The sequence below is a fragment of the Panulirus ornatus genome, chromosome 44 (genome assembly GCF_036320965.1).
Source record: "Panulirus ornatus isolate Po-2019 chromosome 44, ASM3632096v1, whole genome shotgun sequence".
NCBI lineage: Eukaryota > Metazoa > Arthropoda > Malacostraca > Decapoda > Palinuridae > Panulirus > Panulirus ornatus.
Window position 1 is genome coordinate 13,363,191 of NC_092267.1, and position 13,532 is coordinate 13,376,722.

At 40.8% G+C, this 13,532-nt stretch overlaps 1 protein-coding gene across 1 annotated transcript in view; it reads left to right on the plus strand.

Moving 5' to 3' along the window:
- LOC139762755 (phenoloxidase 1-like) overlaps positions 1–13,532 on the plus strand; it is a 46,863-nt gene that overhangs the window by 15,533 nt on the left and 17,798 nt on the right. Inside the window, exons 5-11 of the mRNA XM_071687863.1 lie at positions 271–384; positions 3,845–4,047; positions 4,176–4,326; positions 10,170–10,274; positions 10,391–10,573; positions 12,396–12,524; positions 12,879–13,064. Coding sequence (XP_071543964.1) covers positions 271–384; positions 3,845–4,047; positions 4,176–4,326; positions 10,170–10,274; positions 10,391–10,573; positions 12,396–12,524; positions 12,879–13,064 — 1,071 coding nt within the window. The remainder of the gene's footprint in view (positions 1–270; positions 385–3,844; positions 4,048–4,175; positions 4,327–10,169; positions 10,275–10,390; positions 10,574–12,395; positions 12,525–12,878; positions 13,065–13,532) is intronic.

The window sequence follows — 13,532 nt, forward strand, 5'->3', positions numbered from 1 at the left end:
ACATAGTGTACCAGATATCTAAGTGGGTTATGGAAGCCTTGATGTATCTGCTTACATGGCACCCTGTCAACTTGGCTACTCACTTTCTTTCCATTAATATAACCATGTTTTTAACCATGAAATTATTACTTCTCACCTCTGTCTCTTGCTGCTTTGAAGTTTGTTTATCTTCTCTCTACCTTTGACCAGGTTACTTTATCTCAGCTCAGACTGTGTTCATCATTCTAAAGAATCTTATGCCATTAACAGATATCTTTCAAATTTCAATAGGAACTGCGACATGTTCGTCTGCCATCCATGGTTGAAGTATTCCCTACAAGGTTCGTGCCAAATGAAGAGCTGTTGCAGACTCAGGTTGTGGCAAATAGGATGGGTGCAAGCGAGGTGAGTTTTGTCAGCAAGTGAACCTAACAAAAGTGAAATGTATTTGTCTACTGAGACAAGGGTAGTGTCTACTGAGGCAGTGGTAGTGCCTACTGAGTCAATGGTAGTGTCTTTTGAGACAGAGGTAAAGTCTTGAGACAGTGGTAGTGTCTGCTGAGGCAATGCTAGTGTCTGCTGAGACAGCCCTAGTGCCTGCTAAGTGGTGTTAGTTTCTGGTGAGATGTTGCTAGAATATGCAGTATCTGTTGAGACAATGCAGTGACAACAGTGACAATGCAAGTGTCTGCTGATACATTGCCACTGATTACAGAGACAGTGCTGGTGTCTATAGTGACAGTGCTAGTATCTACATAGATAATGCTGGTGCCTTTTGAGACAATGCCAGTGCATGTATGGACGCAGTGGTAGTGTCTATATCGATAGTGGTATTGTCTATCGAGACATTGCTAATGTATGTGGAGACAGTACCAATGTCAGTGGAGATGCTGATAGTGTCTACAGAGACTGTCCAAGTGTATATGGAGACAGTTCATTTCAACAAAGACAGTGGCAGTGTCTGTAGAGACAGTTCCAGTGTCTGCAGAGACAGTGATAATGTCTGAATAGACAATCAATATATGACTGCAGGTGTTTGGTTTTCATATGAAGATATCTGGTTGTTCTTTATTACAGGGAAAATAGAGGTTTGCTTGAACTTCATATATGCAGCCTTGCCTTAGAAAGCTCATGTTGGGGTAATGCAGGGTAGTGTCCTTGAAGACTGAGCCATTATCTATGGAGACAGTTCTAATGTCCATGGAGACTGTGACAGTATCTATGGAGACAGTTGGTAAATGACCACGTGTGTTTTGTTTACATATGAAGGTGTCTACTTGTTCATAAGTATAGGGAAGGTACTCAGCTGGAGGTGTGTTTGAACAACACATCTGTGCCTTGACCTCAGAAGGTCTATTTGGTTGGGGTAATGCAGAGGGGAGCAAAGCTTTGCTACTTGTGTGCATGGGATAGAGTGAACGAAGACAATGTGGTATACAGGGTTCGATGTGCTGTCAGTGGAGTGAACGAGACCATGTGAAGTGCGTAGGGTAAACCATGGAAAGGTGAGTGGGGCTTGGTTTTGGTTAGGGAGCTTTGGTTTTGTTGCATTGTACATGGCAGCTAGAGAAGGGATGTGAGCCAATGTGGCCTTCTTCACCTGTTTCTAGCACTACCTTGCATATGCAGGAAGTGATGATAAGTATGAAAAAAAATCTTTATGGTAAAAGCTGATTAGCTACATAAATCTCTTGCACACATTTCTCACTGTATTCTGTTTGTTAAATTCTGGGATGGGATTTGGAACTTCACAGTCCTGCATCTTGGTGAAATCACACATCAAGAGCAGTTACACTTCTGCTTGTTCTTATCTTAATTATGGCATCTTGAGTTTCAGGTGCTGATCAAGATCAAGTTGTCTGGAAAATTGCATCTAGTATTTCAGGTGATGATTGTACCTAGGTTGTGAGTAAGGACTTAGCCCCAGTTATGGGGAGTGATTGTGACCAGCTTGTGGGAAATGACTGAGACAAAGTTGTGAGGAATGATTAAAACCAAATTGTGGTAGATGATTAAGACAAAGTTTGCGAGGAATGATTGAGGCTAAGTTGTGAGGAAGAACTGTGATCCAGTCATGGGGAGTGACTGTGACCAACTTGTGGGAAATGACAGAGACTAAGTTGTAAGGAATGATTAAGACTCAAGGTGTGAGACATGATTAACACAAAGTTGTGAGGAATGTTGAGAATATGTTCTTCGGACTGAAAGTTATCACGAAGTTGCTTTGAAACTTTGATTTCATAATTCCAGGTCAGTAGATATTTATCAAGCTATGAATTATTCTCAGATTGATGTCTATGTCTTGACTAGTGTTTGGTACTGATGACCTAATTCAGGAGCACCGATATCACTGGAGTCTTTGGTTAGGTTCGCAACATTTTATTGAGTGCAGAATAAAGATATAGAGCCTGGCACTCTATTGGGGTAAGTAAGCCCAGAGCCTGGGTACCCCTACACCTTGAGGGGTAGGCTTTCCCTCTGCCTCTGAGACCAGCATTATGAACCCTGTTGACCTTCAAATACATTGCTGTTCAGCTGTCATATGTGGAATAACAGTGTACTTCAAAAAGCTCCCAAGTACTGTACCATACAGCTGAAACAAATTTACAGGTATGCTGCTGAATAGATAAATGATTGAAGAGCACCTTTCTCACCCATGGTAATATTCATATCCCAGGAGATGCTGTTTTGGTTAACCTAGGGTTGCCAAAGGGCTTGTAATACCTCAGCTTCCTATTTTTTCTTGTGTATGACATGATTCCTCAAGGGAATGTATGTAGCTTATGAATTTAACTTGTGCATACCTTTTGGAGTCATCTCTACTTTCACCTAAGTGTCCATTGGTTGTCAAATGTCCATTTGTGTGTGGTTTATATTTTTTACCTTTGAGGCTTAATAAGAGTGATGAAACTGGAATATGTTTGTTGAGGAAGCTGGGAAACAAGAATATTTATAGCTGATTGTGGATGGATCATTATTCACTTCTTTATATATCATCCTTGTCTCCTATTTCTTCTTTAATTTTGGGTTATGTTTTCTGTGGTGTTAGGCTGATATATGTTTTTCAGTGGATGCAATGTAATTGCCAGAATGTCAAGTTAACTACCTTTGGATTCTTTATGATAATTAGAGCCATGTTTTCTGGCTGTTTCACAACTTTTAGAGATTTTTTAGACCCATTGCCTCACGGGGTGCATTTTTCAGACCCATTGTCTCGCAAGATGCACCCTGTTCCCTCCCTCTTTTTTAATTTTGTATCTTCCATTCTCTATCTGGGCCAGGCTATTGGTCCTTTCTCTCCCAAGGACTGTCACCAATGTGTTTGGGAGTGTTCTTGTGGAAAAATATTTTCTGTTCGACAAGGATTTTGATAGAATGTGTTTTCAGTAAAACAGAGCCTTTCATTGCAGAATATTTGTCTAATTATCATGCAGTTCAAAGTTTTATCAGTCTATCTTCTTATAGTTAGAATTCCCCATTGATAGCTCTTCTGTCTCGTGGAAAGTCTTGCCTTCCTGCCTCTTGTACACTCCGAGTCATACCCTCATTATCGTTATGGAATGGTTGTCTTATTGATTAGCCACGTTGGACCTTGTAAAGGGGAGTTTAGAGATCAGCACCATTGTACTTTAAGGAATATTTGTCTTTGAGCCTGGTAAAGGGAAATATAGAGATCAAGAATAACCAAACAATGTGAAGTTGTAATGGGCCTCGCTAACAGAAACATTAACCACAGTGTATTTGAGGTAGAGATGAGCATGGATGGGACAGTCAGGTATATAAATGATAGATAAGTCATGGTGTACTATTACAAGATTACTTAATGTTATGGACAGCAGTAATAACTAAATATTCTTCCTCTCAGACATCGCCAATTGTGATTGAACATGGACCTGACTTCTCGAGCACAGACATCAAGCCTGAACACAGAGTATCATACTGGCGAGAGGATTATGGCCTTAACTCTCACCACTGGCACTGGCACCTTGTATACCCTATTGGATTTGGTGAATTTCGTGACCGCAAAGGTGAACTCTTCTTTTACATGCACCAACAGATGCTTGCTAGGTAAGTGGGTCATAGAGATGTTGCCTGCACTTGAAACTGTCCATCCAATATTGGAACAACTGAAGTAGTTTGAAATTATTAATCTTTGAAAGTTATATGCAAGGTATATTATTATTTTGCTGTGCCAGGTATGATATGGAGCGCCTTAGTGTAGGCATCAGCCGTGTAGAAAAACTGAACAACTGGCGGGTCGCGATCCCTGATGGTTACTTCTCCAAGCTCACTGTTAACAACACTGGTCGGACCTGGGGAACCCGCCAAGATGACACCTTCATGAAGGTAGGTTTGTGGGTCCCCCACCAGAGCACTGCTTGCACCCACTGTGTGGGAATCTCATCACTATATTATTTGCATCTACATTGTGGAGACCACACCACTGCACTACTTGCACTCACTGTGTGAAGGACCCCACCACTACACTACTTGCACTTACTGTGTGTGGACCTCACCACTGCACTGCTTGCACCCACTGTGTGGGACCCCATCACAGCAGTACTTGCAATCACTTTGTAGGAACCCCACCATTGCTCTACTTGCACCCACTTAGTGGGACACCCACCTCTGTGCTACTTACATCCACTGTGTAGCACCTCATCACTGCACTGTTTGTGCTCTGTGTAGATACCACCACTGCAGTACTTGCACCCACTCTGTAGGACCCCCCACCACTGCAATACTTGCACCCACTCTTTGGGACCCCCACCACTGCAATACTTGCACCCACTCTTTGGTACCCCCACCACTGCAATACTTGCACCCACACTGTAGGGCTTCACCACAGCATTGTCTGCACCCACTGTGTGGTGACCCCACCAATGCACTGCTTGCACTCACTTTGTGGGACCCTTACCACTGGTCTGCTTGCATGCAGTATGTAAGATCCACAGCACTGCACTACTTGCACCCACCATAGAGGAACCCATCACTGCACTACTTGCACCCATTCTGTAGGACCCCACCCTTGCACTACTTGCATCGTCTGTTTAGAAACTCCACCGCTGCACTACTTGTAGCACCTTTGTGGGTCCCCCATCCCTGCATTACTTGCACCCTTGGTGTGGGAATGCATCACCCATTGTTTGGGAACACCATCAATGCACTACCTGCAGTCACTGTGTAGGGACCCCACCAGTGCACTTCTTCCTCCCAGTTAGTGGGACACCCATCACTGCACTACTTGCATCCACTGTGTAGGACCCCCATTACTGCACTACTTGTACTCACTGTGTGGGGCCTGCACTAGTATGCTTCTTGCACCCATTTTGTAGGACCACTATCACTTCATTACCTGTTTTCACTATTGTGTAGGATCCTTTCCATAGCACTGCTTACATTCACTGTGCAAGATCTGTATCATAGCTATGTTTGCACTTGTTGTGTGGGACCTGTATCACAGGACTGCTTACCCTTACTGTATAGGACCTGTATTACAGCAGTGCTTGCACATACTTTGTGAAACCTGAACCAGTGCAGTACTTGCACTTGATGAGAAGGACCCATACAAGAGTATTGCATTCACTCAGTATTTGCTATTCTAAGGACAGTTGTCATGTAAAGCTTCAGTGTTTGGGAGGTAAAGGGACAGCATGTTTTGAGTGAAAATGTGGTTACATTATTACTATACAACTCAAAGTCCCCTTTTATGGGGCTCCTACAGCTTTAAGGCTGTGCAACAATCATTGGCAAATAGATAGCAGACTCCTTTGGAGGAAGTGGTTTTTTGATGGGACTGTCCTCTTTTTCATCCAATGCCAAAGGTTAAGGCATAGTTATATGAGTTCATTCATTCTAGATACATTTCACTCTGTAAAAAAATGTACACTATAGTCATGGTCAAACTAATGTTACTGTGGTAACAGTTTGGACAAAGGGAGTAATAGATTAAAGATTCAGTCAGGGTAGCTGTCTTTTCCTTCTGCCTCACTGACATGTGGACTGCTGGCATTCTGTCCACAAACATGCAATCTCTCTTTGTCATGTGTGGCACTTGGCAGCACTAAACTCACTTGGCTCACTCTTTCTAACTCTAGATTTTCCTCTGGTGAGCACAGTGCGCTAGCCTTGCCTTTTGGCAAAATGGTAGGAGCAGTAGATAGAAGTAGTAGATAGGAACATTTAGGCAGGATTATTAGGTAGGAACATTAGCTAGACTTGTCCTCTGCCAGTGGCCTGTCAAGGGCTAGACACTAAAGGCTAAGAAGTAGCACTGGAGTTCTTTAGTTATGGAGACTATGTTGCCTTAGCCATCCCTTTGAAGGAGTTCCAATTGGAAATCACTAAATAGATAGAATAGATAGTTAGGTTTACAAACAAATTGTGAAATAATATTGTGTTGTAAGATGTTGGTATAAGGCCATGTTTTTCAATCAAGTGGTTATGCATGAATGTTACGAATACTAACCTGTGTGACTGCTGCCTGCAAGAGGGAGGTCTCAGGTAGTAGAGTGATGGCCCCTCCCATGAACCCTTGCAAATTTAAGGCACACTTCCCTTACTACACTTTATTGTGTGACTCTGCCACCAGTGAGAGGGAGGGCTCAGGTGGTAGTGTATTGGCCCCTCCCAGTACCTCAACTAACTCAAGGATTATCCCATCTCGGAAAGCAAAAATGGGTATGTTTGAAGGAATAGTGGTTCCAACGATGTTACATGGTTGCAAGGTGTGGGCTATAGATAGAGTTGTGCGGAGATGGGTGGATGTGATGGAAATGAGATGTTTGAGGACAATATGTGGTTGTGAGGTGGTTTGATCGAGTAAGTAATGAAAGGGTAAGAGAGATGTGTGGTAGTGTGGTAATAAAAAGAGTGTGGTTGAGAGAGCAGAAGAGAGTGCTTTGAAATGGTTTGGTCACATGGAGAGAATGAGTGAGGAAAGATTAACAAAGAGGATATATGTGTCAGAGGTGGAGGGAACAAGAAGTGGGAGACCAAATTGGAGGTGGAAAGATTGGGTGAAAAAGATTTTGAGCGATCAGGGCCTGAACATGCAGGAGGGTGAAAGGCATGCAAGGAATAGAGTAAATTGGAACAATGTGGTATACCAGAGTCGATGTGCTGTCAATGAACTGAACCAGGGCATGTGAAGCGTCTGGGGTAAACCATGGAAAGTTTTGTGGGGCCTGGATGTGGAAAGGGAGCTGTGGTTTCAGTGCATTATACATGACAACTTGTGACTGAGTGTGAATGAATGTGGCCTTTGTTGTCTTTTCCTAGCGGTACATCACGCGCATGCGGGGGAGTGTGTTGTCATTTCATGTGTGGTAGGGTGGCAATGGGAATGAATAAAGGCAGCAAGTATGAATTATGTACGTGTGTATATATGTGTATGTCTGTGTATGTATATATATATATATGTATACGTTGAAATGTATAGGTATGTATATGTGCGTGTGTGGACGTTTCTGTATATATATGTGTATGTGGGTGGGTTGGGCCATTCTTTCATCTGTTTCCTTGCGCTCCCTCGCTAACGTGGGAAACGGCGACAAAGTATAATAAATATATACATATGTATATATTATCCCTGGGGATAGGGGAGAAAGAATACTTCCCACGTATTCCCTGCGCCTTGTAGAAGGCGACTAAAAGGGAAGGGAGTGGGGGCTGGAAATCCTCCCCTCTTGTTTTATTTTCCAAAAGAAGGAACAGAGAAGGGGGCCAAGTGAGGATATTCCCTCAGAGACTCAGTCCTCTGTTCTTAATGCTATCTCGCTGATGCGGGAAATGGCGAACAGTATGAAAAAAATTTATACCTAATTGCTGTTTTCCGTGTCATTGGGGTAGTGCCAGGTAACATACAAAGAATGGCCCATACACTAACATACACATATATCGCTACCCCCCACTTCAGTGAGGTAGTGCCGGGAAAACACTTGTGGTTTTGGTGCATTACACATTATTACAGCTAGACACAGTGTGATCGAATGTGGCCTTTTGTATGTTTTCCTGGTGTTTCCTTGCTGATGCAGGGGGTGGCTGTGATGTTTCCCATAGGGTGGAGTGGTGCTGGGAATGGATGAAGGCAAGCAATTATGAATATGTACATGTGTACATATGTAAATGGCTCTGCATGTATATTATATGTGTATATGTTGATATATATATGTATGTATGTATATATATATATATATATATATATATTTTTTTTTTTTTTCATACTATTCACTATTTCCCGCGATAGCGAGGTAGCGTTAAGAACAGAGGACTGGGCCTTTGAGGGAATATCCTCACCTGGACCTCTTCTCTGTTCCTTCTTTTGGAAAAAAAAAAAAAAAAAAACGAGAGGGGAGGATTTTTTTATATATATATATATATATATATATATATATATATATATATATATATATATATATATATATATATATATATATATACATCGAGGATGTAAGGCATGTGTACGTGTAGGAAGAGAGGAAAGTGATTGGTTCTCAGTGAATGTAGGTTTGCGGCAGGGGTGTGTGATGTCTCCATGGTTGTTTAATTTGTTTATGGATGGGGTTGTTAGGTAGGTGAACGCAAGAGTTTTGGAAAGAGGGGCAAGTATGAAGTCTGTTGGGGATGAGAGAGCTTGGGAAGTGAGTCAGTTGTTGTTCGCTGATGATACAGCGCTGGTGGCTGATTCATGTGAGAAACTGCAGAAGCTGGTGACTGAGTTTGGTAAAGTGTGTGGAAGAAGAAAGTTAAGAGTAAATGTGAATAAGAGCAAGGTTATTAGGTACAGTAGGGTTGAGGGTCAAGTCAATTGGGAGGTGAGTTTGAATGGAGAAAAACTGGAGGAAGTGAAGTGTTTTAGATATCTGGGAGTGGATCTGGCAGCGGATGGAACCATGGAAGCGGAAGTGGATCATAGGGTGGGGGAGGGGGCGAAAATTCTGGGGGCCTTGAAGAATGTGTGGAAGTCGAGAACATTATCTCGGAAAGCAAAAATGGGTATGTGTGAAGGAATAGTGGTTCCAACAATGTTGTATGGTTGCGAGGCGTGGGCTATGGATAGAGTTGTGCGCAGGAGGATGGATGTGCTGGAAATGAGATGTTTGAGGACAATGTGTGGTGTGAGGTGGTTTGATCGAGTGAGTAACGTAAGGGTAAGAGAGATGTGTGGAAATAAAAAGAGCGTGGTTGAGAGAGCAGAAGAGGGTGTTTTGAAGTGGTTTGGGCACATGGAGAGGATGAGTGAGGAAAGATTGACCAAGAGGATATATGTGTCGGAGGTGGAGGGAACAAGGAGAAGAGGGAGACCAAATTGGAGGTGGAAAGATGGAGTGAAAAAGATGTTGTGTGATCAGGGGCCTGAACATGCAGGAGGGTGAAAGGAGGGCAGGGAATAGAGTGAATTGGAGCGATGTGGTATACCGGGGTTGACGTGCTGTCAGTGGATTGAATCAAGGCATGTGAAGCGTCTGGGGTAAGCCATGGAAAGCTGTGTAGGTATGTATATTTGCGTGTGTGGACGTATGTATATACATGTGTATGGGGGGGGGGGGTTGGGCCATTTCTTTCGTCTGTTTCCTTGCGCTACCTCGCAAACGTGGGAGACAGCGACAAAGCAAAAAAAAAAAATATATATATATATATATATATATATATATATATATATTGTATTTTATTTTATTATACATTCAATGAGAACCAGGAATATATATATATATATATATATATATATATATATATATATATATATATATATATATTTTTTTTTTTTTTTTTCAAACTATTCGCCATTTCCCGCATTAGCGACGTAGCGTTAAGAACAGAGGACTGGGCCTTTGAGGGAATACCCTCACCTGGCCCAATTCTCTGTTCCTTCTTTTGGAAAATTAAAAAAAAAAACGAGAGGGGAGTGTATGTAAATACATGTGTATGAATGGATGGGTCTTTCTTCGTGTCTCCTGGCGCTACCTCACTGACATGGAAAATGGCAGTCAAGTATGATAAATTGATAAATGAAATGATATATATATAGTTACTCATATGAATGCACAGTATGCAATGTGAAGGTGCATTCAACAGACTAAGGTTGTCATATATTTCTATGGCTTTTGTCAAATGTAACACAGAATAGATGTAAATATTGTAACACAGAATAGACGTAATTATTGTAACACATAACTGTTTTACACTAGGACTTAAGGCGTGCTGATATTGGCTTGGACAACATTGACATCTCGCACTTAGAAACCTGGAATACTCGATTGATGGAAGCCATCAACAAAGGTTTCATGATAAATGTAAGTTATATATTTGGTATACTTATAACTGTACTCAGTCCCTTTGAAGCATGGTGTTGATATCTTATTGATTTTAATGATTAAACAGTGATCAGCAAGCTTTTCTTTCTCCCCAGAGGAGTGATGAAAGTGTTACCTTGTCAGATGATGTCACATCTGGGAAGCGCGGAATTGAGATACTGGCTGACACAGTTGAGGCAGATTTTTTCGACAGTGTAAATTACGAATACTATGGTAATATCCATAACATGGGTCATGTCTTTCTTGCATTTGTACATGACTACAACAATGCCCATAAGGTAAATAGATTTTCTTAGGTGTTACTTTATTGAAATGTTATAGGCTATAGACTTACCATAGAAAGAAACAATGTTTTGCAGATGATCAGGTTAGATTTTTTTGACTTGATTGCAGTGTCTTACATTAGCATGGTCGCCTCAGAAACAGACCACATTTGCTCACATCAGTTCTTTAGTTGTTATGCAATGCAATGAAACAATATCTTCCTATCCACAACCAGGCCCCATAGACCTTTCCATGGTTTATCCCAAATGCTTCTCATGTCCTGGTTTAGACCATTGACATTATGTTGACCCCCTGTACACCATCTCTCCGATTCACTGTATCCTGTGTATGCCTTTCATCCTTCTGCATGATTAGGCCCTGATTGCTCAAGAACTTTTTCTCAGCATCATTCCATTTCATTCTCCCCGTTCTCCTTGTTTCCTCCACTTTTTGATACATATATCCTCTTTGTTAACCTTTCCTCATTCATTCTCTTCATACATCTAAATCATTTCAGTACACCCTCTTCAGCTCTCTCAACCACACTCTTTATTACCATACTTCTCTCTTACTCTCTCATTACTTATTTGATCAAACCACCTCGTACTATATATTGTCCTCAAACATTTCATTTCAAACCTTCCTCTACACATTCTCATCTATAGCCCATGCTGCACATCCATACAATAATGTTAGGACTACCAGTTATTGCCCTCTCAGATAACAACTCTCTTTCCACACTTCTGTGATCCCAGATCATTCACCCCTCACCCACCTTTTGACTCACTTCCAAGGTTCCATTTGCTGCCATGTCCACTCCCAGGTATCTAAATTGCTACACTTCCTTCAGTTTTTCTACATTCAAACTCACAACCCCCCTAACCTGTCCCTCACCTTTGCCAAACCTTATAACCTTGATTTTACTCACATTTACTCTTAGCTTCCTCCCTTCACACACCTTTCTAAACTGTAAACTTTCACCAACTTCTGCAGTTTTGACATCAGTGCTGTATCATCAGGAAATAACCAGTTTATATCCCAGGTCTTGTCCTCCCCTATAACTGCATACTTGCTCCTTATGATGTTTATGATTGGAGTCTTTTTTATATTACTGATCAGAGCAATGTATTTATACATTCATAATTACTATTATATTCAGAGCATCTTGCTTAGACAGTCATAAAAAGTGAAAATGCTTTACCTAACCATGTTGTGATGGTCACTGCGCTTAAACATTTGAATATCTGTAAGGCATTGCTTCAGGTAAAGTTGCATGATAACCATAAGTTTGATAAAACTAAGATTAACATGCAGAAATAGCTGATTTTAGTTAGTTGCTTCTAGTCACCTAAAGAACTGTAGCTGACAGATAGAAATGGAAAATATTCTTTATAATTGCATTGTTCTCACTGATAAGTACTTTTTCCACATGCACACTGTAGGCCTTATTAATTCATCCCTATTCAGACAACCATTTGTATTTCCTGTCTTTGTTTCTGGTTGCTTTTTTACTCTGACATTTCATGGTTTCCCATTATATGTTATCCTTCCCTGTATCACTTTGGTTTATTTGGTGCATTTTAGAATTCAGCTATTTTTATTATATAATGCAAGGAAGGTAGCTGTTTCTAAAATCACTTGCATTTATCTCCTTGGCAAATATTTTAATCTTTGTTGTTTGGACTCAGGACTCCTCTAATTTGTGAAGTATATAATGTTCAGAGTGCTTGATTTTTAATTATGGGTTTGAAACTATGTCAGAGAAAGACAACTAAATAACATTATCAGTTGTTGAATAAATGGTTATGAATATTATTGTAACAACGTTTATCACAGGAAGAGGCAGGAGTAATGGCTGCTACATCTACTGCCATGAGGGACCCAGTTTTCTACCGCTGGCACAAATATATTGATGACCTCTTCCAGCAGTATAAAATAACACAACCACCATATACAGTGGAGCAAGTAAGTGTAAAGTACCATGTGTGTCAAGGTAGAGTCCCAGCAAAACAGTCAAATGGAAGGAGTTACTTCTAAACCCTCTTGTATTTCCTCAGTATTTTTTTATTTTCTATGCTGGAAGTTTTTTAGTGCACTTCAACCAAATTTTTAGCATGAATTTGAAGCCTTTCATGTTTAGATAGGCATTAGCTTTACTAAATAAAGGCTATGTATGAAAAATCCTGCTTTTGTGTCAGCATTTTACTTGATCATTTACATTTCTCCTCTAATAATATAATGTCCAAATATTTGTAATATTAAGTAGACAGCTTAGTTGTATTGATTAGATTGTAATTTATGTTCATCTTTCTTTATCAGCTGTCTCTCTCAGACGTGATAGTGAACAGAGCGAGTGTTATAAGGGATGGTATGACCAACTCTTTAACAACTGGTTTTTCTACAAGAGACTTTGAAACTAGTCGAGGAATTGACTTCAACTCCCGCGTCCCTATAATATTGCGACTGACACATATGGATCACTCACCCTTTGAATACCACCTCCAGGTGAGTGCAGCATTCCGAAGAAGAATTACTGATACTGTGATCAGCAATCACTGGAATATCTAGGATTTAGCATGTACACTCACACTCCACATAGCACACCCTCACAAACTCTCTCAGCCATACTCTTCTCATTACCACATGTCTTTCTTACTATGTTATTACCAATTTGATCAACCCTCCTCACACCACATACAACTGAATACAATTGAATTCAAACAGCACCAGAGCACTGGGTCCTAACAAGGTGGTTTGTGATAGTGGAAAGAGAACAGAAAATCATTGATTATTGAGGTAGGAACAGAAAGCCTATCAGATTTTTCAGAGGTAAGACCTGTAAACCTATCATATAGTTAAGGAGGTGCAAATAATATTTCTTATGGATTTGAAGCAAAATCTATGCTGTAATGAATTTATGGTATGCTTTCAACTCTAATTGGTAAATTGATTGATCCATATATTAATGATTCT